Source organism: Rhinolophus hipposideros (assembly GCF_964194185.1).
Source record: "Rhinolophus hipposideros genome assembly, chromosome: 26".
Lineage (NCBI taxonomy): Eukaryota > Metazoa > Chordata > Mammalia > Chiroptera > Rhinolophidae > Rhinolophus > Rhinolophus hipposideros.
In genome coordinates this window covers 15191292-15218499 of record NC_138072.1, presented here as the reverse complement: position 1 = coordinate 15218499, position 27208 = coordinate 15191292, and the positions used below count along the sequence as shown (strand labels likewise).

The 27208-nt window shown below is 38.5% G+C and overlaps 1 protein-coding gene across 2 annotated transcripts in view; it reads left to right on the top strand.

Moving 5' to 3' along the window:
- The window catches only part of CNST (consortin, connexin sorting protein), a 77926-nt gene that overhangs the window by 16119 nt on the left and 34599 nt on the right, over positions 1 to 27208 (top strand). The window contains exons 2-3 of one of the 2 annotated variants that reach the window (XM_081039029.1): positions 13282 to 13581; positions 26994 to 27199. In XM_081039029.1, coding sequence (XP_080895155.1) covers positions 13332 to 13581; positions 26994 to 27199 — 456 coding nt within the window. In that variant the 5' untranslated portion in view covers positions 13282 to 13331. Of the gene's footprint in view, positions 1 to 13281; positions 13711 to 26993; positions 27200 to 27208 lie in introns of both variants that reach the window. The other variant, XM_081039028.1, reaches the window with a different exon arrangement.

Sequence of the window (27208 nt, the reverse complement as noted above, 5' to 3'; positions counted from 1 at the left end):
ATGCGTATTATTTCTCATAATTCTAATGGCCTCCAGTATAATTTAATACCTTTTGAATTTGTAGAGGTGTTTTTTGGTTAAAATTTAATTGATGATTGTAAATTCTTATACATATCAGTCAAGTATGAAATGGCTAATATCTCCTAAGCACTCCTTATTTTTAGTGAAATAAAACTTTTAGATACATGTGCTAAGAATTATCAAACTTACTGACTTTCCACAGAGAAAACCAAAAGGTTAAGTTAGGACAACTTGTCTGCTGCTGTTTGTCTTTCACCATCTACTACTGACCACTTGTGGAAAGGAAGACCTGTGCCAAGAGGTGATGGGCTGGGCAGCTAGAGAAGCCGTGATGGGGAGGACGGTGCCTGCTACATGGAAGCATTCCTCTTCTGCTGTTCTCTCTTTAGTACACTGCTGTCTCCCAGCCTTCTGGGACCAACATTGAAGAGGAATCCTGGATTCCTGACCGTCTCTTACCTTCCATGTCGAGACAGTAGTCCACACTGTTCATTCGACTTCCAGAGTCTATCTTGCTCATATTCCGCCTCCTATCATCCCAAATCAGTGTCTCATTTCTCATCTCCAGCCCAGCATCTCCTTCTCGGACCCACCATGGATATCACGTTAGATCAGTCTGCATAAAGCACAGTCCCGATGCCCTGGCCCCCTTTCTCAGAAGCCTTCAGTGGCTTCTCCATCCCGTCCACAGTCTACACCAGTGCTGCTCAGACGGTGGTCTTTGGTCTGGTGACTGTGCACAAGGTCATGGGTCGCCAGTCTGCCGTGAGATCACTACAGAAATGCAGAGTGTTCAGGAACTTCCAGGGCATTTCAACAGGGTCAATTTTTTCTGCAATAATAATTTTAAGAATGGGTTTTGTGTCGACTGTCTTTCCCCTCCTCTCCTTTGTTCTAGTAAATAATTCATGGCCTACTAGAAGAAAGAAAGTCAGTCTCCACATCAGGTAGTGTGAGAAGCACCGGTTTAAATTCCTTTGTCATCAGGAAATAGCCCCGCCTCAATGTCTCTGTCTCACCACTCACTCCTTTCCTACAGCACTCCTGTTCTAAAGTCCAGCCATTTGCTACTCTGAAAACACACCCTGTGTGTGCTCACCTTGTTATTTTGCTCATATCTGTTCTCATGAAATTGCTTCTATATGCACTTAAGATAGGGTGCGAGTAGAAGGGCCACGCCATCTGAGAGCTAGGTGACAACGTTCGTATGTCCCATCCTCTCTCTGCTGTGTCAGCCCTTCCACCTGATGGTGTGCATCAGAGTTGAGGATGAGCCAGGCAGACTGCAGGTGCCTGGAGCTGCTACCGGGTTCTGATGATTTTCCTCGGCTCATCTTCTCGAGGGAAAGAATTCAGGCGAGAGACAGAGTTTTGTGCAAATGTAGGATAGTCTGAAGTTTATTAGTAAAGGCAGATACACTCCGAGATGTGGAGTGGACCAATCCCAAGACGGGAAAGACATCTCCTTACATTGTGCGGAGACTGTTATGCCTGCCACTCTCCCTTCTTCTTATCTCTTTCTCTCCTTCTGAGATGCCCCGTCCTCCCTTTTGGTTCTCAATGTTGTTTCTGTCAATTTTCTCTTTATGATTTGTTTGAGCAGCTCACTAAAGCGTGTGGACTCTGATAAGCAGGATATCTTCCATCCTTATCTGGCTGTTAACAACATATCCCTTTGATTTAGGGGCACGTGCGAGCCTGGAATCCCGCTGGGCTTGTAGGGCCTTGGTGCCCTGACGAGGGCAGCTGCCACAGGTCTTGACCCAAGTCAGAGCTGCAGCAGGGGGCTTTCTAACCAGAGCTAAGTCTCTCCTTCTCCTGCTCGTCTCTATCTACGTTCCCTATCAGAATGAAGAACTCTCTCTTTCTCCATTACAATGAGGAAATTCCAGCTTTCCTATCTATGCTTTGTACTCATGTAGAAGGCTAGGGTTGTCTCCTTTTAGCTGCTATTGTGCTGGGCTTTCTGCACCATGAGAATAATTTGGAACTAGAGGATATAACCAAGTAGAATGGAGACTGGATTTGTAGTGGAACTAATTTCAGTGGGCTCACAGCAGCGGTCCACTGGCTATTTCAAACCTATGCTTCCTAAGCTCCTGGCTCCCATCAACCCTCCACCCGCCTTCAGCAGATACCTACTCCCTGTTTCCCTGAGAAAGATACATCAGGAAGTGGACATGCCTCTAACTCAAGTCCAGTGTCATGCTCTTCCCCCCAATCCTGTCACAACGCAAACAGGCCTTTTCCCCTGTTTAAGGGTGGTCCCTCTGCCTGTATCCTGAATACCGCCCCACTTCCTCCGTCTTTGTGTCGTTTGTTTAGCACTCTGTCTCCTGTTATCCTGACCTCCCGCTCCACTGGCCCTTTCCTTTCCTATCAGCATCCCGTCTCTCGTCATATTAGAGATCAACACAAGTGATTTTTCTAATATATGAACCTGATCGTGTCACTCTGGTTAAGAATCTTTCAGAGAATCCCGGCTGGTGCATTTAATGATTCCCACTGCTGATTAATGACTTGGAGCTATGCAGTGAAAAATTTTCTCAGATATTTTGAATATCATTCCATGTTATCCATCGCCATCATCAGATTCAGTGTTAGTTCTGTTTTTTGTCTTCGTAGCTGCAAAATGAAACATGGCAATGAACGATGGCACTTATTAAACATCGAAGAGATTTGAGACAAACAAGCTGCTCCTTTTAGTAACATATCGGTTCTTAAGTTATCCAGAACTGTTGATGGGGGTGCCAAAAATGTGTATACAAGTGGACACTTCAGTCAACATTGTTCAAGCTGTAGTTCACCGTCATCAGAAGTGTCTGGACGCTGATGGGAATCACTGTGAGCACCTCTTGTCATTACGGAAGTCAAACGTGACTTCATCTTTTGTTATCGGTCTCTATTGAGTATTACGATTTTAATGCAATTTTCCTTTCTTAAAATGTGTATACATTTTTTGGCACCCTCTATATTTTTTTGGCACACCCTCTGTTGGTGTGCTTGTGTAAAAGACAGTATTTTATTATTATCTGACATGCACATTAATTTAGTTATAGCTTAGAAGTTTAGGAATATAGGTTCTCATTCAGTCTAATATTTATTCTAAAACTATCACAGAAAGAAAACATTCAAAAATCAGTGTAAAACAAGTAGGTATTGTAGCTGAAGACTTGTTCATGATAAGAAAGTGCGCTCAGCCAGGCCTATTGTATAGCAGTGACTGGATTTAAAAAGTAGAAAACAGAATTTAGCAAAGTAACTCTTTTTGTCTTTCCCTTAGCAACTCATTTAAATGATGCTTTCTGCAATGGATTAAAGAGTTATTAGACACCATTTTGAATGAATTCAAAAGTTAAGCACTCATTTCTTCGTTGTTCTAAAATCTTTTAGAAATTAATAAATGCCACCCTTGGGTTCCATATCTGGAGTACTTTTAGTTGTTGTATCTTTTTTAGATCTAAAATATCCATTTGATTTTTTAAAAGTCTAGTGATTTGATTAAAGAGCAAAATGAGCTATTTGCTTTTGCCACTATATTATCAATTCTAGTTGTCTTCTGAAATTCTCTCTCCTATCCATTTAAGTCCTTAAACATTTTAATAATAGTTATTTTAAAGTTCTCCAATATATGACTCTCCTGTGAGCCTGTTTCTGCTAACCGCTTTTCCTCCCAGTTCTTTTGACAAATCTTGGTTTCTTGTATGCCTGGTTATTTTATATTGTATATTGGGCATTATAGATGAAAACTTGTGGGGATTATTAGCCATATTGGATTTCTTCTTCCAGAGAGAATTTGTTTACATTGCCAGCAGGCAGCCACAGCTGAAATGACTCTGCTGGGCTTTTGTCCCTGCGAGGCCTAGTCTATTCCTTCTAGGGAGTAAGTAGCCCTTTCAGGTCCCACTTGAAAGCCTCAGGCTTTCCTCTTCTTGGCAAGCCCTGAACTCCAGTGTTTCCGCCAGTTCTAAGTCTCCTGAAAGCTCTGCTCTGCTTTTCTGGCCTCCAGATTAAAGTTTCCCACCAGCTTTTCTAGTCATTATCATCAGGAAGGTCTGCCTGAAATGAGGTAGTCCGTGCTTGCCCGGAGAACTCTTTCAGCCTTTCTTAATGTTTATTTTTTGCATGTTTAAAAATGGACATAGACACATATATTAGTAAAGTATAAGTGCCTTTAATTTATGAACACATATCCATACAATGGGCATATGTGTAATCAATTTCTTTGCTCATTAGGGGTACACTATCCAAGTTTGCAGACTTGCACTTTATTTCCCTTTATTTAGCTGTGATGTTGGTTCAGTAAATACCTGTGATCTACTTAGTAGAAATTATTCTGTGTGAATGAGGGTACATGTGCAGTTTTTGATGATGATACATAACGGGTTATGTAGATTATGTAGAGTAATGTGTAAGCCCAAAGAAAGAGTTCACATTTAAGCACTACAGCTAATAAATAGTCTTATTGGTGGATTTTATTTTACTTTGCCTCAACCTATTTTCTAGACTCTGTACATCTGAAGACATTTCAGGATGCTAGAAATTGTGTTGCTGTCTCCTGAAAGCTAGCAATTTGGTGTTTGCAAAATATACATTTGAGAATACTTGAATTTTTAAATTAATATAAAAATTATTACGGTGGGAATCTGAAGTCAGATTCTTTGAGTTTGAATTCTCACTTTGCCACATACTTGCTATGTGACCTTGGTCTATTTATTTAATCTTTCTGTTGCTAATTCCTTCTCTGTAACACAGATATAATTACAAAACAACTTTATAGGACCTGTGGGAGGATTAAATTTTACATGTGTACACACACACACACACACACACACACACACACACACAAATACAAATGCTGCTGGACACTTAGAAAGTATTCAATCACAGTAGATTGCTGTTAATAATTAGTGGTTTATTCAGACAATGCTGATTATTTTGTTAGGCCTCTTAATGTAAAGTTCTAATGAACTGTTGGCTCTTGCCTGTCTTAGCAAGAATTACCGTTTTAAAACAAAATGTATAGTTTTATGTGTACTTAATGATTAAAGTGTAGATATACAGCTTTATATCACTAGTTGTGTAGCAAAGTGCTCAAAGTTTAAAAATTAGTAAGACAGTTTTCAGGAAGATATATAGATATGAAGCAATAAACATAACTTTTGTTCTAAAGGGCATGGTTATGGTCTAAACCACAAAGTATTGTCAAGTTCTTAGATTCTGCTGGTTGTGACTTCAGTGTGTGGGTGCAATATGTTTTACAGCAAAGAAGCATTTAAAACTAAATAAACACAACTTATGTGTGAAACTCAGGATGGGACTCTTTCCTCTAAACTGATTCCTTCTATGTATGTGGTATTAACTCTGTGAAACCAACTACAGAAAATGCTTGTATTGCTAACTCAGTTTCATGTGCTATGATTTGCTGCCCACCCTTTTATCTTCAACGAATATAAAAGTCAATTTCTAGGAACATTTTGAATCATGAATTGCCTACCCCGGTAGGCAAAATTTCTAATCAATGGTTGTTAAATGAAAAAACAGAAATTATTGCCCAAAATACTTGATTCTGGATGTCCAAAGATGCCCATGATCTGACTGTTTTAGAGTTGCTTCTATTTTGTTCCTTGTGTATGTCTAGGTATAAGAGACAGGGAAATGACCCTATTTTTCATTGCTTGGATATACCCACAATGAAGATTTTCACTGTTATCTCCATGTACGTAATAGATTTTGAACTCGAGAGCTCTGTAGATGGGTCAGCTATTTGAACTGAGCCGCATTATGAAAGGGAGGACCGAGGGAAACGAAACAAATTATGCTTCCTTTTTACTCAACTTATCTGCCGCAAGGTCGTTTTGGACTTATGAGTCACATAGTTTCACTTAATTTTTTCATATTTTAAGAATGCCTTCTCTGCATAAATAAAAATTCATGTTTGTTATTTTTTTCCCCTTAGATTCATTACCTTCACATTTGACTTTTAGGTTCTCGTAGTTTTGTAATACAATATTTTATCACACTTCTGTCCCACTCATCTTATGGCATACCTTTTCTATGACCTTTCTTTTTTCTATATTAAGAACAAACTCCTTATTATAAAATTGTTTTTTATTCTTATTAAATATTAAAACAATCTGGTTTATTTTTATATTGTACTGTTATATAGAAATTAAAGTATTTAGAAAGACTAGTCTAAGGCTGTCTTAATACTTATACTTGCTATTCAGTATTTAGTGAAGTGCCAGGAATGTTTTGAATATGGGGAAGTACCAAAAAATGCTGCCATGCTCCTGGAGTTTACATCCTGAAAAGAAGATATAAACAAGTACTTAAAACTAATCGTAAAAGCATGTAGCATTTATTTCCTTCAGTAGGTATTTACCATGTCTAGTTATAAGAATGCGAATGTCTATAGCCAGGAAATGCTTACAGTATAACTTGTATTAGCAAGAAAGAATCCAGAATGAAGTAATTCACTATAAGCCATGAGTTTAGCCACTGTGGCAATGTCAAGGCAATATCATGGAGAACAACGTTATCCAATAGAAATATAATGGGAGCCAGATACAGAATTTTGTTTTCTAGTAACCACATTATAAAAGCTTTTTAGAAGGTAGAATTAATTTTAACAAGCGTTTACTTAACCCAGTAGATCAAACGATTATCGTTTCAATATGTAATCAATATATGAAATTATTAATGAACCATTTTACATTCTTGGTGTTCATAGTAAGTATCTGAAATATGGTGTGTATTTTACAAACATAGCACATCTCCATTTGGATGCATTTTTCATTGGAAATGCTTGGTCTGTATTTAGATTTCCTAAAATTTACAGGGGAAAAAAACAGGTTCACGCAATTTGTTCCAAACATATATATTTTTCAATAACTGAATCAATACCTGTTTTTAAATTTATTAATTACAATTTAATAAAAGGAACAAGTTAGTTCTCCAGTCTCACTGTTCATATGTCAAGTATTCAGTAGCCATATGTGGTTAGTGGCCACCATAATGGATGTCGTAGGTGTGGAATATGTCAGTGAAGGCACCTCGAATCAAGGTTAATAGTTTAGCTAATTTTTAATATAAGGGGAATGTTGTAAATTAGTAAAAATTATTAAAATTATGGGGACAACATTTTAAGTGAAGTTTATATATGAATTTCATATGGTCTGCATCATTTTCACAAAACAATTTGGAGGTAATTGCAGACTCTTCTGGTCCTCAGATGGTGGTCCTCAGGTTGAGATCCTATTACCATGTTTCCCTGAAAATAAGACCTAGCTGGACAATCAGCTCTAATGTGTCTTTTGGAGAAAAATTAATATAAGACCCGGTCTTATTTTACTACAATGTAAGAGCAGGTCTTATCTAACATGATATAATCTAAGACCGGGTCTTATATTAATTTTTGCTCAAAGAGATGCAATTAGAGCTGATTGTCCATCTAGGTCTTATTTTCAGGGAAACACAGTATTAGGATCTATTATTAGATACTAATACTAATTCCTCAAAATTGCCTTGTAACATATTGTGGTCAGTGTGGAATATGAAATCAACCTAGTGGATCTTGACCAGCATTTTTTTAAGAATATGAACTGGTATTAAATAGAATGAAGAATGTATCAGAGTGCTTCATGTGTGTTAGGTTTCAAGGTACCTATTTTGTGTATATGAGATCTCAGTGAAAAAGCGAATTGATTGTCACAAAATTTTGGAGAATCATTACTCTGAGGCATACTTTGATTACCGGTGTACTGAATATTGCATATTCTCACATATGGTACATATGTGTAAACCAAGTAAAGTATTAATCACAGAAAACTATTTATCAATGAGAGAGATGTGGAACTGGAACATGCCGAGTGAGTAAAATGGGAAAATGTAGAGTCATGTGTAATCACCATAATAATTACAGTATCAATAAATATAAACCCACTTCCATATGGGTGTGGTGACTTTCTTCCTCAATTCTGAGTTGACTATGAGGAGCCAATTTCGAATTTGGTGTTGGGTAACTGCCTTCCTCTAAACTTTGGTTTGACTAGAAATCATCATATTTAAACTCGGGATTGCATCTTAATTCTTAAGAATCTTGGCTTCTTTCAAAAGTAAAAATACAGTGTTTAGGCTTAATTTGTTGTGGATTACCAAAAAATGGTACCGGTAATCTCCTTAATGCATTTAAATAAAATGATTGAGTGTAAAATAAAAAATATTACATATTTAACTATTCCTATAATTTTTACATTTTAGTAACACCTGATGTTAAAGCTCATCAGATATCATTAAGATGTATCAAAAGAAGTCAAATCATCCCTGGGATTGAAATTATAATTTTAACAAAATGCAGATTTTTTTTTGATTAGTCTGTTATTCTATATCATTTGTTTATTTAACGCTTCTTCGAAGCCTTGTAGTTTTTCAAGTTTTGTAGACGCTTCACTTAAATACGTTTGCTTGAAATTCTTCAGCTGTACCGTCAGCATGTCACATAACTTTTACACAATGGACATATTTGGAATGCTATTTGGCCACAAGCGTCTGGAAACTTGAGCAGCACTCACTGTCGTGCTTTTAAAGGCAAAATATGCCAGAGTCAGTGCTGTGCAGTCAATGTAGTGTGTCGCTGGTTCTTTTGTGAGAATTGATTGTAGACAAAGGAACTCTTACAGAACAGACATGCTGTTTGGATACAGCAAATAACCTTGAATGCCACTCAAGAGTACTTCTGACCTCCAGGTCCCATGCAGTGAATGTTAGCACATATTTTAAAATATGGTGTATCCTCAGGGGCGTCTCTTTCTTGTGGAGATTTTCCCTTCCCCATGTGATTTCTTATAGTGAGATGTAGGCTTACCAGAGCATCAACCTTTTGACTATTTCATAGTTTTCATTCTTTTTTTAATGTTGATCAAAATGCTGGTGGTGTAGCATTGAGGGAGAGGAAAGAGGAGAAAATGAAATAAAAATGACACATAATCAGTTTTCAAAGCAGTAGGTCTCCGTTGATTAGAAATCCCATTAACAAGTTATCACATTACTTGAATTAAAATATTCCAATTGGAATGTGTTAGGAATGCAGACAGAAGCCAAATATTGTGTAACAGGTCCCTTTACCTGTCAGTAGGGGCATGCAACGGGAATCCATGTGCCTGACTTTCTCCTTTCCAGAGAGGCGCTGTAGAAAATGTGTTCCCTTCTTCCTTCATGTATCTAGTACATACGAGGCTACATGTTGTGAAGAATAAAAATTATCTATGCGTTGGGTATTCAAATGGCTTAAATCTAGAAAGGCACATATGCAAAAATACACAGTGTAGGGTGGTGTTTGGAAAGGTGTTTGGAAAGGTCTCAGTGAGGTGATAGACTGCTATGGAAATTCCACTATGTTATAGAACTCCCACTATGTTATCTTTTTTTATTCGTTTCACGTGTACAAAACAATGTAATAGTTAGACATTTACACCCTTCACAAGGTGATAACCCCCCACAAGATTGCTATGGGGATACGAAAGACAGTTTGGGGAATAAAATCAATAATGTTTTAAAGATTTTGTAGGGTATCAGATAGGCACTTTTCTTATTAGGGAGGACTGTCTTATTGTATGGGTCTTTTGGAATAGAGAAGTCAGGGTAGGCAAATTGGGGTGACTTGAGCCAGGGCTTGAAGAATTGGTAGGTGTCTTGTAAGAAATACTATAGGACATTGACACCTTGGAAAAACCATAAGAGTTAGTGCTAAAAAGTAGTTTGCAAAGTTACCTTCTGAGAATTACACTAATTATATCATCACAAAATAATAGGAGACAAAATGTCTTGAAGCCCAAAGGAAGGAATACCTACTTTACTGGTAATAACGACTTAAATAGTGTATTAGTATATCTTTAAAATGAAAAGTTCTCAACAAAAAGTAGTCTAATATAGGAAATGGTGTATTGTGTGGATCCAGTACTTTCCAGGGAAAGAGAGAACTTCCAGGAACTTGAACTTCTTGGTCATTAAAGATGTGTCCGCTGCTATAGTGTGGAGCTTCTTCACTGGGGTATACCTCAGCTGGAGCGAAAAATTCTTTCAGTCACTTTCTCCCCATTGTCCACAGAGCATGATTAAGAGTATGGCCTCACAATCATAACTCTTCCAAATTGCATTTCTAAACTTGCTAGCTGAGTGACTCTTGACAAGATATGATACTTGGTCTCTTCATTAGTACAATGGGACTAAAATTACCTGTCTGCTATGGTCATCATGAGAATTAAATAAAAGTATTGGTCTGAAGAGTTTTCCTCAGGGTCTGATACATGGCACTCAACAAAGCTGCGAATGTGAGCTGTAATTTTATACCCACCAAGGAGCCTTAATCACTAATATCTAGGTATCTGAATCATCTGAAACAGGTGTGCAGAACAGATGCTGAAGCATTGCAGGAACTAGATGAGATATCCCCACCATAAATTAATACTTCCCAGCATTCTCAAATGACGCTGGCCAACATTAGTCTGTCGAGAACCTAATCATTCCTGGGGGGTTGGAAAAGCGCTGTTTCTGTACCTGCAGTGAGGCGACAGACCTGCAGAGTAAACCTAGCGGCATTTAATGCCTACCTGGGAGATTTCTTGGAATGTAATAATGGCTAACTTTCATTGAGCATTTACCCCGGGTCAGGCATTCTGCTAAGTGCTTTACGAGCCATGTTGTCTAAGCCTCAAAAATGGCTTTTCAAGGTAGGTCTTAAAGGTCTCCCATTTTACAAATGAGAAAATTGAAGCTTGGAGATGCTACCATGTTTCTCTGAAAATAAGACTGGGTCTTATATTAATTTTTGCTCCAAAAGACGCATTAGGGCTTATGTTCAAGGGATGTCATGCTGAAAAATCATGCTAGGGCTTCTTTTCCAGTGAGGTCTTATTGTCGGGGAAACACGGTAGGTCACTTCCCGACGTCACGCAGGTTGTTGAGTGGCCGAGCCAGAATTTGAGCCATGGTCTGCCTCTGCTCTCAACCATCTTTTGCTGTGCTGCATAAGACGCAAATCAGGAAGACCTGGTTTCAGATGCAGTTCCACTCTTTCCAGGAAAATGATCTTAAACACATTGTTTTTGGTCTCCGAGCTTCCAATTCTTCATCTAAAACACACAATGAACACATCCACGTAGGCTTGTTTGGAAAATGAGAAATAAGGTATGGGAAGCGCCTGGCCCAGTATCTAATGCGTGATAGAGACTCAGCAAGAAATGGTTGTTATTGTTTGGGGCTCTCCAGCCTGCTTTCTACTTCTCACCATCGCCCTTGGCACGTGACCTCTGTGTCTCTTTCGAGTAAAAGTAAAACTTCATACTTTCAACTGCAAATACAGGTCAGAATGTGACTTGATTATTTAAATTAGAAAACAACTGAGACTGTTACCGGTTTTAAGGGCTGACGTTTGTCCTATCTAGCCATAAATTTCTTTAATATTTTCATTGTAATAAAACATGTATAACACGAAATATTCCATTTCAATCACTTTTAAGTGTACAATTCAGTGACATTAATTACATTCACCGTGCAGCCATCATCACTGTTTCCGTATCTTTTCTATCACCCTAAGCAAAATTTCTATAACCATGAAGCAGTAACTCCCTTTTCCACCTGTCATCAGCCCCTGGAACCTCTAATCCACTTTCTATGAATTTGCTTGTTTTAGGTATTTTGGGTAAATGGACTGGGGTCATATTTTTCCTTGGGTGTCTTGGCTTATTTCACTTTAGCATAATGTTTTCAAGCTTCATTCATGTTGTGGCATGTATCAAAACTTCATTTATTTTTATGGCTGAATAATTTTCTTAATAACATAATATGTATGATTATACCACATTTTGTTTTTCAGTTCATTCATTAATGGACTTTTAGTTGTTTCCACTGTTTGAGCCACATACATTTTAAAAGTCATTTGAGTTTGAATTCTCTCACGATAGTGATCTTGAAGACACTCCATTAAAATAACTATTCTTAAATTAAAAATTATACTCTGTTTAGAATTTCTTTGAGGTCTATACTAAGTTATTCTAGTCAGATTAAATCATTTTACTTCTTTATATTGCTTACCTATCAGTGGAGATATGTAGTATATATTTTAAGGAAAATGGTACCAGCCAGATTTAGATTATTTTTGCCAAGCAGTACTTTAATGTCTGAATCAAATAAAATATTCCAGTTACAAAATATGTTGAAAACATATGATACAATCAGTGTAGAGTTAATGTTATATTTTATATTTCCTTTTAATGTTTTTAAAGAATTTTACTTTACATGTTTCTAAAGAGTCAGCATGTGTTTATTAATTAGAATAATTTTTTAAAGTCCTATCATTGAGGTTTTTCCAAAATTATTGGAATATTGTATTTGATTCAAGCCCAAAATAATGCTTGGCAAACATAAAAGTAAATCTAAATCTAGCTAACATCATTTTCTTTAAAATGTAATGTACTTTTAGAAGGGATAAAACATGACTGGTAAAGGACTTATAATCCATTTTGTATCTTTAAAATGTTAGCAGGCTCCTTGGAATAGATTTAGATTTTTCCAGGTCTCAACTAGATAGCCTAGAGTTAATCATGTCCTTTTTTTTTTTTTCAATTGTATAAAAGGAATTTGCTAACAATTCTAAGGTACTTTTCCAGGGTTTATTTTCTGGAAGTAAACGATGTAATGAGAATATGGTGTAAATATATGCTACCTGAATTTCCCTCACATGCCTTTTTTCAATGTATTTTAAAAATATGTTTAAATGTTTTCATTTGCAAATACTGCTGTTGGCCAGACAAAAACTTAATACAAATAACTGTTACTTGTATGGTTAAATGTCCAGCGATAAGATGAGTGATTGATTTTAGCAGATAACCTTGTTTAACCAGTAATTTCTTTCATTAAGGCAGTGATCCCAACACGACGCACATTAGAATCACCTAGAGAACTTAAAAATACCTGTCAGTCCCTGGGCTCAGATCCTCAGAGATTCTGATTTAATAGGCCTAGATCCGAATCTGACAAGCTCCACAGCTAATATACACGCAGCCATGGTAGTCAAGTGAGAACTAGGTGAGGTGAGACGCGGTGGGTTGTGAGTGGGGAAGAGGTCGCAGAAAGGAGCTTCAGTCCTTTCTTTTCCTTCCCTGGTTTCAGTCAAACAACCCAAGAGAAGCAGAAAATAAACGATCACTGAGAATCCAGTGTTTAGAAAACGAAGTAGCTTTTCTCTTTTTGTCATTGCAGACATGGAAGGACTTTAATGAGACTTACATGGTTCAACAAAAGATGCTCTAATGGATGACAGTGAAACTCCTACATGTAATCCGCAGATAGAACCACAAGATGGGTGCCATCCTGGTGACTGTGTGGAAAGTATGGTAACATGCTTGCCTTCTGCCTCCGACGAAAATGAAAACCAGCTTGAAGGGGATGGGCGTGAGCGTCTGACCAGCAGTGGCCGTGCCATGGGCAAGCCTGAAGTGTCTGAGCAGGACAGTCTCAACAATAATGAAAGCTGCACGCTGAGCTGCGAGGTGGCCGCAGGTGAGAACCTAGAAAACACTCCTTGTGCAGACCCCAGGGGTGAACAAGACTTCTTGGGAAAGGACAGAAGAATACCTGGAAAAAGAAGTTCTAGATGCAAAAGAGGCACTGCTAAGAAGATACCACAAGGTATTTTTAAACTTTATTTCTGCTGTTCCTCGAAAATAAGTCATCTTCCCACCCCATACTGTTTATTCCGTCCTACATCTTGCTTTTCTTCTCTTAATATGTTCCGGAGCTAGTTCTACACTGGCAGGTACAGATTCAGCTCTGTGGAATGCCATGCATGTCACATGTCTCCACAGTGTTCCAGCGTACGGGTGTACCATCATTTACCCACTTCTTTATGGCTCTTTATTTAGGCTATTATAAATGCTAAACCTGGTATTCTTTGTACATGTTTTCACACTAGGTACTTTAAATGTACATATAGCCCTTTCTTTATAAATTAGAACATTGTCTACCACTTTCAGCCTTCTGTCATCACTGTGGCTTTGATCTCTAACCGATGAACTTATGTGCTACTACAGTCTTACGCAACCTGTTTATAGAATCTTTCCATTACACTCAGTAGGCAAATAATGTACTACATGAACATATATTAATATACATCGTACACTGGTATTGAATGGGACATCTAGCTTTAATTATCTATAATCACTTTGGTTACAAAGTAATTTAGGGTATTTGTTATTGGGTATGTGGTTTGGCCCTTAAAGTTGGGAGTTACGGAATTTTTGCCTGAACCACAGGGCAGCCTAGAAAAAGGCAGCTTCTGGTAATTTTTGATCAGAATCCTGGGACTGGAGAGTTCTAGTACATCCCAGACTGGGACTGTGTTTAGCACGACTTCACCTGGATTTGTATAAGGCTCCAGTGGATGAAGTGCAGTGTCTCCTCTCATCTGCTCTTTTCTGCTTCTTTGGCTGATTACAAATATCATCAGTCTATCCATGTCCTGTTTTTTATTTGTATTTTTTATTTGGAGTAAAAGATGAGACTTTCCAGTTTCTACAAATCGATCCTTATTTATTCTGTAAGGTAATTTGGTAACTTTTAAATGTAACTCATAATTTGGCTTTCCAGTTGATTGAGCCCGTTGTCTTTGCTTTTCCCTAGTGGACTTAAAGCAAATTAAAATAATTTTGACAAGGGATATGAAAGCATTTTATTAAAAGAAAGGATAAGCAGATGATATGCAATACTATTTGTATATAAATTAATTTATTCTATATATTATTCAAGGGCAATTTGACTGTGTCTCTCAAATCTGATCTTGTGACATTTTTAAGAACTGAGACTTAGTTGCATATGTATAAAGGTCAGTCGTAGCTTCAGAATCCTGGCTCCTTTTACTCCTTCCTTCCATGACTTCATTGCAGTTTCCCTAAGTGTAACTGTATAATTTAAAGTTTTTCAGTACTTATTATCCAGTGAGCAGATATATGTAGAATTACTATCCCCTAATGCATTTGAAATAATCTGATTTATAAAACGTAGGGATAGTCTTTATACAGATTATTTTTTAAATTTATATCTTATATAAGATGAGTTTAAGAGTATAAGAAAACTGAATTAAGAGTTGTGAAAACTAAGTTCAAATCTTCCTTCTGGTTCTAGCTTACTTCATGGAACTTAATCCTCCTGCGCTGCAGTTTCCTTGTCTGTATAATGATATGTTCATCTACATATATCTATCAAATTCCTTTCTGAGGAGGGAGTTTCTTAGATTTCGGAACAGAAATGGTGGACCCTAAACTCAATTCATTAAAACTTGGTGATTCACCTCTAGTGTACCTCTAGATTTTTTTACACGTTAAGGGATACATTTTTATTTGTACTTTAAGTTTTGTTAAACTAAAATAAGGTAAGTTTGGGTGGGCAAAAGAATTTTCAACTGAATGGAAGGATTTTTTTGAGGATAGAATTATGTCTTTCTAACCTGGAAGAGACCTAGAATGGGAAGCTTTAGGATGGCCTGGGAGCTTTCCTCAGTTTACCCTAAGAAATCACGGAAGCCTGTCCGCTCTCAGTACATATCCAATCACCAAATCCAAGTGATTGTATCTCCCTGTGGTCTCTTTAGTTGGTCTGTTACTCTCCATCTACACTGCCCTGGTTCAGCATCATGATTTTTAGCCTGAGTGCTGCGAAAGCCCCTTAAAGATTTCTCCTGTCCTGTTTCTCCATAATCCATTCTCTATGTCAAAACTAAGAATGCAGACAGTTTATGCTAGACATGGAGTACTGACTGTTCTTTTTACTGTGAAATTTTAAGATACTGAGGAAATAGTTTCAAAATTTTGCAAATGAGTATTTTTCTCATAATAAAATAGCTTCTCAAATGTGAAATGATATATAAAATGTAATATTCAATTCCAAACCAGAAATAAGTTTATTGTAGGTCGGTGCTCTCTTAACACTTGTTGTGGAAACATACATTAAGGTAAATTTATTCACTGTTCTGCTTTCTTACTTAGGTTAATTTATAGTAATTTTTCATGTATCCCAAAACTACTACTGTGAAAAAGAGACAGAGCAATAGTGTTAGAAGACATGTCAATACTTACAGGTTTTCTGAAGGCAGCGTTTCTATAGACCTGCTAAAATCTTGAACTTGGTCTCACATAAATCCAGTTGTCATTATATTATGGGCTTATTCTTTCCTTAAGAGAATCGAATCCCCTCAGTATAGTCAATATTTTCACTAGCATAGTTTTAGGCAAATAATAGTCTAAAACTTAGGTAAATAATGTTCTATAAATTTCAACAGCTTTGTTGAGATAGAATTCACATACCATATAATTCACCCACTGAAACTGCACATTGCAGTGGTGTTTAATATAGTCAAAAAGCTTTGCAACCGTAACCACAGTCAGTTTTAGAACATTTTCGTCACCACACAGAAACCCCATACCTATTAGCTGTCACTCTCCATTTCCCCCCTTAGCCATTCCAATTCTAGGCAATCACTAATCTACTTTTTTTCCCTATAGATTTGCCTATTCTGGACATTTCGTATAAATGGGATCATACGATAGATAGTCTTTATGACTGGTGTCTTTCTACTTAGCATAATGTTTTCAAGATTCACCCAGGTTGTAGCATGTATCAGTACTATATTCCTTCTAATAATCAAATAATATTCTATTGTATGGATACATCACATTTCATTTATTTGTCAGCTGCTTGGTGTTTGGGGCTATTTCTACTTTTGGCTATTATGAATAAGGCTCCAGTGAACATTTGCATACAAGTTTTGTGTGGACATATGTTTTCATTTTGGGGGGTTATGTATGCATAGGAGTAGAATTGCTGGATCATAAAGTAACTCTTTTTAACGTTTTTAGGACCCGCCAAACTGTTTTCCAAAGTGGCTGTACCATTTTACATTCCCACCAGCCATATATGAGGATTATAATTTCCCTACATCTTCTCCAATACTTGGTGATATCTGACTCTTTTGATTATAGCCACAGTTTTTTATTGAGATGTAATTTATATGCCATAAAAAACACTTTTATAAAATGTACAGCTTAGTGGTTGTATATTCACAAAATTGTATAACCACCTAATTCTAGAATATTTTATCCCCCCCGCCAAAAGAAACCATATACCCATTAGCAGTCACTTCCCATTCCTCCCCTTCCCCCCACTCCAACCCAGCCCCTGGTGGCATAAATTTTGCATGGTTGTAAGATCCAAATTCAGATTAAGTGCCTGATGGTTGCCATAGCAACATACTTTAGTTATTTACTCTGTCACCATAGTATCTAAACATTTGACAAAACAGTTGAGCAAATGGCAGGAAGCCAGAGATAGTCAGCAGATGGAAATTGAGAAAGGAAGACCCTTCTAGACAGACTTGCCACTATGCAGTGCCCTGAATTGTCCCACTGGAGGCCCTCACAAAGTGGCCAACTGCGAGGTGATAAGGAGGAAGGAAAACAGCCCTTGGAAATGAATCTGTGGCCTGAAGTCAAGCTTGTGCAGTGAGAAGAACAAAGACTTTGGATCTGAATATTGGCTCTGCCTCTCTACTTCCATGACCCTAGAAAAGTACTAACTCTTTTCCTGAACCTCTTCCCTTGGCTATGGGAGGGCTGATCCTACGTGCCTTAGGATTGTCCTTACAATGAGCAATCCTGAATGTAAAGCACTCCGTCAAGTACCCAGCATAAAATAGGTGCTTCTAAATGGTAGTTGTCTTTATGTCACAAGATGAATTTTGAGTGGCGTGACTAGGAGCAACATTGAACCAAATGAAGAAATTGGTTTAATTTGATGCTAAATCCCTCTTATTTTTGTCAGTATCTTCTAGGATCTTTTTAATTCTCTTTTTAGCTTTACCTATCCCTGCCTCTTTCTCCTCGAATGTGTGTTCCTAAAAACATATTTCCAGTGACATCCTAGTTTAATGTCAGATATAACATGACTACTAATGTCAGATATAACATGCCTAACATATAACCTGTTAACTGATAACTGAGGTAATAACTTGTAATGCCATAAAGTATGAATCCTCAGGGCATATTTGCATTTTACTTACCTGCCTTCGACCATAGTAGAACCTTTATACAGTAGCTGGCCTCCAAACTCGAATATCCAGTGAGCTCAGCTAGAGAATCTATATGCCAGGAGTTCTGGCCAGGATTGAGATCATTGGGATTGATGTGGACTTTGGTGAACAGGATTGTGCATCCAAATTAAAAGGTTTTAATTGGCTGAATTGCTATAAGAAGAGTGATAGATGCTGGGATTGATTTTGGGATCATAACCCGTTCTGTTCATTAGGTGGACAAATGGGCATTTAACTCTTATAGACTATACTCTGAACTTCTATAATTCTGAAGTCCTGATTTACCTTATCTCTGCTCCTGGTAGATATTCCAGCTCTTTAAAACTAAAATTTCTTTAAAAAGTGACCTGCAGAAATAGTAGCGTCTGTTTTTACCCTTCTCTCATTAAGGGTTTGTTCAGTGAAGACAGATCATAACTCTTCTGAAAGGTAGCTGTTCCCTATGTAAGAATAGAAGAGTTCCTGATGTATAAGATTTAAATAATTTTAGGGACTTTAAGCTTACTAGCCAAAATTCCCTTAATTAAAAAAAATCCCAATATTAAAACTGTATTGGTTTCCTATTGCTGCTATAACAAATGACTACAAACTTAGTGGCTGAAAACCAACAAAGATTTATTATCTTACAGTTTGTAGGTCAGGAATCAGACACAGGTCTTGCTGGGTTAAAATCAAGGTGTCATAGGGCTGTGTTCCTTGATGGAAGCTCCAGGGAAGAATCCGCTTCCTTGCCTTTTCCAGCTACTGAAGGTTTCCTGCGTTCCTCAGCTTGTGGTGCTTTTCCTCCATCTTCAAAGCTAGCAACACATGTAGGACGTCCAGTCTTCCTCGTCCACGTTTAAGGAGCCACGTGATTATACTGGGGCCACCGAGAAGATTCAGGACAAGCTCCCTTTTTTCACATCAACTGATTAGCAACCTTAATCACACCCACTACCTTACGTTCCCTTTGCAATGTAATGTAATATATTTACAGGTTCTGGGGATTGGGACATAGATTTCTTGGGGGCCATTATTCTGCCTACCACAAAAAGATTTTAAGATAGACTAGATCAGGACTTTACATTACAGAAGAATTCTTCCCTTTACAAAAATTTTTCTTACATTACTTTGTAGAACCATACAAGGTTATTTAGTCAACATATACTTCCTGAGCATTATATGCCAGATATTATAAAACTTGGTGAACCTGCCTTTGAGTTTTTTATGTTCAAGTGCAGGAACCAAGTAACTGACAAGTGCAGTCTAACAAGACAGGAGGCGTGATTGGTGCTAAGTAAGCACATGGCTGGGGAAATACGCTGTCCTAGGAGGGTTACGGAAGGCTTCCGGGAGGAATTGGTACCTCAGCTGAGTGAGGACAAATAAGTGCTGGCCAAGTGAAGATGGGGAGAAGGCAGAGAGGAAGGGCATCAGACGGAGCAGGGCACACCAACGCCCAGAAGACAGGAAGACAGCCCTCTGTGTCTTGGCAGCTTTCAGTGTCAGTTTGGCTGAAGCAGAATAAAAGGGAAGAATGAATCTAGGGGAAGTAGATTTGAGTTTCAAAAGATTAGCAAGGTGCAGATGATAAAGGATTTTTTGTGTTATAAGAACCAGTGTGGGCCTTCCAAAGGTTTGAACAAGAAAGTGATGTGATATAAGCTGCAGTTTTTACAAAGATGCTCAGTCTGCAGTGTGGAGGATGGGGTAGACTGGGTAAGATGACAGGGGTGCAGCCAGTGAGGGGCATTGGCAATAACGTGCACAAGGCGTGCTGGTGATCTGCACTGCGCTAGTCGCCGTGCAGCTGGGAAGAAGTCAGTGGATTCAAGTTCCTAAGGGAGTGGAATTGACTGGATCACAGGTTAGGTATGAAAAAAGAGCCCAGGCTAATCCCCCGTTTTCTGGCTTAGACACCAGATGCATGAAAACGCCTCTTCCTGAGGGTGGGAGACAAGGAACAGCCTGGGGAGAAGAGGGCAAAGGTAATATGGTGATGGGGGTTCCGTAGACCTCTAAGTGGGCCGTTGGTCTAGACCTTAGGACTATCATCTTGGCCCCGAGGTCTAGACCTGAGATAGATAGATTTGGGAGAGCGAGAAAGGAGCCTGAAAATGACCTACTGTAACCTTTTCATTTTTACAAATGAGAAGGTTAAGGTTTAATCCAGAAAATACCTTGTCCATCTTTACAGGAGAGAGAGTAAGAATTAGGATGTGAATCCAGGGCTCCTAACGAGCGATAAGGTGTTTCACTTCTCTTGCCAAACAGTGATGCCCTCTTGATACTTCATACTACTTGATACATACTTGATAGTTCATACTAGTGATGGTAGTTCACCACCTTTCATTGATTTTCTTCTGTGTAAATATTTGCCCTGTGCTAACAGCGCCTGCAGTCCTGACAAGACAGATCTTACTCTCTTGGCCTTACTCTCTTGGATTCCTCGTGGAGTTAGCAGGAAGGCAGGTGTTAAATAATAAAATTATTACACGAGTGCACCGTGCTTAAAGTCCGTTCTGGGCGCTGTGCCTTAGGGCAGCAGGGAACACTCCTCGCTGACGGAACAAGTTCAACATGTGTTGAACGGAGAGAGCAATTGGAAGGATGGTAGAAGATGACCTTGAGGTATAATCCCCTGCCTTTTCTGACTGCTAATGGGGAAAAAAAATCCTTCAGCGGAAAGCTCAGTTAGGCGTTACTAGATTGGAGTAAACACATCACATACTTCGGAGGACGACCCTCACCTCTTAGCTGGAGTGGGAGAGCTGTGTGCTCTGCCATCCTCTAGCTTTTTCCAACGGACTGCTCCATTTCTAATGGTGGGACTCATTACAATTGTAATGAATAATTAGAGCTCTGCTTCTTGAAGAGCTCAGCAAAGCAAACAAGCTGCAAAAAGGGTGGCTCCTTCCACTCAAGACAACTACCTTTTGTGGCATCTACTTGAGAAGAAAATAAGACTATTTTTTGTAGGTTTTTATGTTGCTGTCTTTCGGAGTCTGCTGTGATGGCACATTCCTACGAAAAAAAAACACTTGAAACAAGTGATTTAGCTAGTTAAGGGGTGGTCTTTCAGGCTCATGTGCGTCCTTTCCCTTCAATCAGCCCTGAATTATTAAAAGCCATTTTCAGGATGCCACCTAAAATAAAATCCAGGGACTGTTTTCAATTCTTTCCATCCCTGGGTTGATATTGAAGTCACTTACCCAACACTCAGTCGAGAGAACAGTGTTACCACTTTTGAGTGCTGGGTGCCCTTTGTATGTCACTTAATTTAGTTTTTAGCCATTGATTTATGAGGGACCAGATTGAGAGAAGTCAGGTCACAGGGAAGCTTGACTGCGGCCAGCACTCCTGCCCACAGCCCTGTTCTGCCCAAGGGCACAGAAGAACAACGTGCCACGTGGAGCAAATAGTAATTGGGCCATAATTACATCAGACACCTTTGACCCCAGGTCAGTTCAAAAGGCAGTTGGCTCATTTTCAGATTTATCTCACTCATAATACTAGTTAAGGAAAAGGAAGGAATGTTTCCTTTTTACCACTTAAATATGTTTAGCCAAGAATTGAAAATACTTAAATGGTGAGCACTCGCCTCTCTGTTTTCATGGTACTAACTAGAACCTTAACATGATGAAATGTGGGAGGAAAGAAAGGAGCAAAGCACAGAGAGTCTAGCAGAGGAACTGCATAGCCATGTATTCAAATTTAGTTCTGGTTCATCTTCCAAAATTATGGCCAAGAAATGCGTCAGCATAAACGAGTAAGACAGTTTAAAGAACTCAGTTATGCCATTGCTCAAAGAATCGTAACATGAAATCACAGTCATGAAGGCATTTTCTTCTATTTTTTTATTGCAGTAAGATACATACTTATATCATCAATTTGCCATTTTGAGTGTACAATTTAGTGATATTAATCACATGTTGTGTAACCATCACCACACTTTTCAAAATTTTTATCACCCCAGAGATTCGGTAAGCATTAAGCAATAACTCCCCATCCTTCCTCCCCCAGGCCTTGGGAACCTCTGTTCTACTTTCTGTCTCTCTGAATTTGCCTATTCTAGGGACTTCATATAAGTGGAACCATATGAGATTTTTCCTTCTGTGACTGGCTTTTTTCACTTAGCATAGTGTCTTCAAGGTTCATCCGTGTTATGGCATGCATTCCATATGTATGTACGACCTCCTGTGTATCCGTTCATCCGTTGATGGACATTTGGGTTGTCTCCACCTTTCAGCTATTGTGAATAATTCTGCTGTGAACATTGGCATACACGTATCTACTTAAGTATCTGTATACCTAGAAATACACATACTTTGTGTATATACCCAGAAATGGAATTGCTGGATCACTGTGGTGATTCAGTGTTTAACTTCTTGAGGAACCACCAAAACTGTTTTGCATTAGCAGCTGTAACATTCCAATGAGCAATGCACAAGGGTTCCAACTTCTCCACATTCTCACTGCCACTTGTTTTCTGTTTTTCTGATGACAATCGCCATTGTTTGGGATCAGTTTCAGCCTATGGTGATGCTATGGGCTAGAAGTGATGGGGTCTCTCACCTGGGCTCGTACTGCTTGAGGCGAGCCCACATGGATGTTTCTCGGAACACAGCCAGGAGGTGTGATGGGCAGCCCTTGTGGTTCTTATTACGACGGCAAAGCACATCTCAGCAGCAACCATCAGTGATCTTTGAAATAAAAAGGTTTATTACTTACAGGTCCTGGAGGATACACGGCACACCTGGGACCACACGGCAAGGTCTTGAGGAGGGGGGTGGCTCTGCCTTTATTGGGGTCAAGGGTAGAGTGCCTTAGGTTTTACAGGTTCACTGTTTATTGGTGAATTTAAAACATTAGAGTGGGAATTAAAGCTTGGTAAGGGAAAGGCAAACAATCAAAGGGTCAGTTATCTAGGGTGTTGGATTTTCTCAAATGTTTTTTATGTATTAACTGAGGTGATGGTGTAGGATTTTTCTTCATTCTGTTAATGCAGTGTGTTACATTGATTGATTTTCTTATGTTGAACCACCCTTGAGTTCCTGGGATAAATCCAACTTGGTTGTAGTGTATGATCATTTTAATATGCTGCTGAATGTGGTTTGCTAGTATTTTGGTGAGCATTTTTGCATTTATAAGAAATATTGGTCTACAGTTTTCTTCTTTAATAGTGTCCTTGGCTCTGCTATCAGGGTGTACTTTATTGTAGCTATACTTATTTTTAATACTTTTGTCTTTTAACTTTCATTCCAGAATTAAAAGTTATTTACATACTACCATTACTGTATTAGAGTCTTCTGAATTTGATTATATTCTTACCTTTGTAGTGCTGTGGGGGTTTGGGGGTTTTTTTTGTTTTGTTTTTGTTTTTTGGACAACTTAGCTGGGTGAAGTGTTCTTGGTTGGCAGTTTTTTCCTTCCAGCACTTTGAACACATTATCCCACTCTCTCCTGCCTGCAAAATTTCTGCTGAGAAATCCATTGGTAGCTTTATGGGGGTTTTCTTGTATGGGAGGATTTCTTTCTCTCTTGCTACTTTTAAAATTCTATTTCTTTGATTTTAAATAGCTTTATTATAATGTATCTTTTAGGTTGAAGCTTTGGGGGAATCTATAAGCTTCATGAACGTGGATGTCAAAATCTCTCCCCCAGATCTGGATATTTCTCAGTTTTTAAGTTTGCTTTCTGCCCCTTTCTCCTTTCTCCTTCTGGGACTCCAGTAATATGTAAGTTGTTTCTCTTAATTGAACCCCATAGTTCCATGAGCTTTCTCTGCGCCGTTTCATTCTTTTTTTTCTTTTTGGCCTTCTGATTGGGTAATTTCAAATGATCCATCTTTGAGTTCACTGATTCTTTTGCTTGATTGAGTCTGCTGTTGACTATTGAATTCTTCAGTTCAGTCAATATATTCTTCAAGTCTAGGATTTCTGTTTGTTTGGGTTTTTTTTAGCAGTTTAATTTTTTTGTTGAACTTCTCATTTTGTTCACATATTGCTTTCCTAATTTCATTAATTTGTTTTCTTAGTTCACTGAATTTTTTTTCACTTTTTTTTTTAATTTATTGGGGTGACATTTGTTAGTAAAATTACGTAGATTTCAGGTATACAATTCTGTATTACATCATCTATAAATCCCATTGTGTGTTCACCACCCAGAATCAGTTCTCCTTCCATCACCATATATTTGATCCCCCTTACCCTCTGGTAACCACTAAACTATTGTCTGTGTCTATGAATTTTTGTTTCTCATTTGTTTGTCTTGTTCTTTTGTTGTTTTTGGTTTATATACCACATATCAGTGAAATCATATGGTTCTCTGCTTTTTCTGTCTGACTTATTTCACTTAGCATTATATTCTCAAGATCCATCCATGTTGTCCACTGAATTTTTTAAGAGGGTTATTCTGAAATCTTTTTTAAAGAGTTCATAGAGCTCCATGTCTTTAGGGTCGTTTTTAGAGCTTTATTAGTTTCCTTTAGAGGTGTTATGTTTCCTTGATCATTTGTGATCCACGTGGCCTTGCACTGGTGTTTGCGTATTTGAGGTGGTGGTTGCGTATTTGAGGTAGTGTTTACAGAATGGCGTGGGAAGAGAAAGTTTCACCAGTCTGCCTGTCTGGGTGTTCCATCTGGTGGTATACGTGGACAGGCTTGGTGCTGGACTCCTTCAACAGGTAAGTCTAGTGCCTGGGTCAATAGGTGGTTCGGCCTGGTGCTTTGGTCCATAGGGGCCATCGTGGTGCCTGGGTTCTTAGGGGCCAGCCAGGTTTTTGGAACCACTGGGGTGGTCCTGCTGAACCCATGAGCCTGGAGCCTGGGTCAGCAGGGGTGGCCTGAGCTGGAGTGAACTTGGAGCCTGGGGCCATGAGTGCCGATCTGGAGGCTGGGTCTGCAAGGTTTGGCGTGGCTTTGGGGAAGGCCAGGAACCTGCATCCATCAGAACTGCCCTGGAGGCTGGGGCCATCCTGTCTACATTTCTTAAATACCAGAATTGCTCTGGAGATTTTGAATGTTTGAGGTGGTCAGATCTAGGAGGGACTTGAGATCTAGCCAATCCCTTCATCTTAAAGGTGAGGAAACTCTAGTACAGAAAATAAAATGTCTAATCCAAGGTCATTTAGAAAATGACAGAACTGAACTGTCTTGCTCCTATTCCAGTGCTCTTTGTTTCATACTACTTGTCCTAGCAAGGAATGTTATCTCACGAGGTAAGCCAGTTTTTTTATTTTAGTCATCTTTGAAGCTCATGATCTTCAAGCCCCAAGAGATAATCCTTTTGTAGTATGAGTCTTGCAAGTTTCCCTGACCTCTTAACCCATCTAGAATGACCCATCTGAGCCTAGTTCATATTTTCCATCCCCTCCCCACCCTTGGTAATTAAAGTACTATAGTCTTTCTGATTGTTGCATTAGCCTTCTGTTGCTTTTGGAGTCCTTAGACTTCTGTATGGGGTTTGGGGACTTCTGTTGGTTATGTTTTATGATTAATATTCTTCCTATTGAAATTTTTTGTTGGCTACATAATTATATTTACTAGCATGTTGCTTGTTTATAAATTGTGCTTATGCATAACATTAATTATTAAAATTACTTAGAAAATGGATTTAGCAGGAAAATGTAAGGAATCACGATAGGTGATTTTTCTTTTTCTTTTTTTTTTTTAAAGCACAGGACTTGAAATTTTAATGCTGAAGGCACTGCTGTATATAATTGGGATACATGGTAGATAAATTAATCCCTCTGCTTCAGGAGTTATGATCTAATAAAGATGAGCCATTACACCAATTACTATAGTGCAACACAACATAATGTAAGGCCATAATTGGAGGGAAATAAATTTACTTCAGGCCCATGTTATAGGGAAATACATGGATTCGTTAGGGTAGAACATAAATAGGCATAGATGAGAGGAACATATTCCAACTGTTAGAATCTGTAATTGCCCAGAAAGGCACAGAGTGTGTGTTAGAGAGATGAAGAATTGACCGGTGTGGCGAGAGCAGTGGGTTTATTTGGAAGGCGGTAGAAGACAGGGTTCCAGACACACTCTAAAGGGCTGGGAAGGCAGCCTCAGTCACAGTGCACACACACTACTGAGAAAGAGCCTCGGAGGCAGACCAGCTGAAGGGACGTACGCACGCACGCAGGCAGTCTATTCACTTTGGATACGAAAATTAGAACTGATACTGAGTTTTCAGTGAAGGGTGAAGTTATAATATGTAACGATTAAATGTTTTAAATTTTGTGCATCATTTCAGGAGCTGTGGGCCAAGCAGTTATTCATTTGGGATTTTTTTTTTTTTTTAGAAGTTTGTGTTACTTAACTTTTTATTAGAAAAAAAATTTTCAGTGGCCATTAGCTCTGGCATCTGAATTCCTGCTCTTCTGGGACCCAGAAGTAGTTCTAAAGTTATCAGACCAGAGTTTAAAGAGAAAGGTTTAACTTCTTTAGCCATTTCATATGATCAACACATTTATCTTCCTATTCAGCTCTACGTATTTGGGGCAAGCCAGGACTTCAAATTGTACCTAATCCTTTTTTTCCTTGGGGAGAATCAAGTTTTTGGTCAAGTTTTAACCTGCCTACTTTTCTTTAGATCTTTTTTAATATTCTTAATTCTGCACACACACACAAAAAAGGTTTATGTGTGTGCTAATACGAGCATTCAGGTATCATCATAATGTTAAGCAGGACAATAATTTGTGGTTTCTGCTGTTTTTTGTTTTGTTTTTTTGTATAACTAGTTTTATTTGAAAATTTTATGATTATCAGGAATAATTGTTTTAAGGTATTCACCATGATGAAAATTTGTTCTAACATAGACATTTTGTTTACTTCTTAAAGGGCTTTCTTCAGGAGATTCCCCACCTTTAATGCAAGAAAATGTAGTAAGTGCAGCTGCACGTGCTGTTGGTGATGGAGCGTCTCCTGAAGTGAACGCCAACGACCCGCCAGAAGCCCCGCAGCTGGCTCTGCAGTCTCTGTTCTCACTCATCCGAGGTGAAGTGGAGGAGTTGGACTCAACAGCCCTTCCTCTTTGCCTTCATCAGGTAGGACGT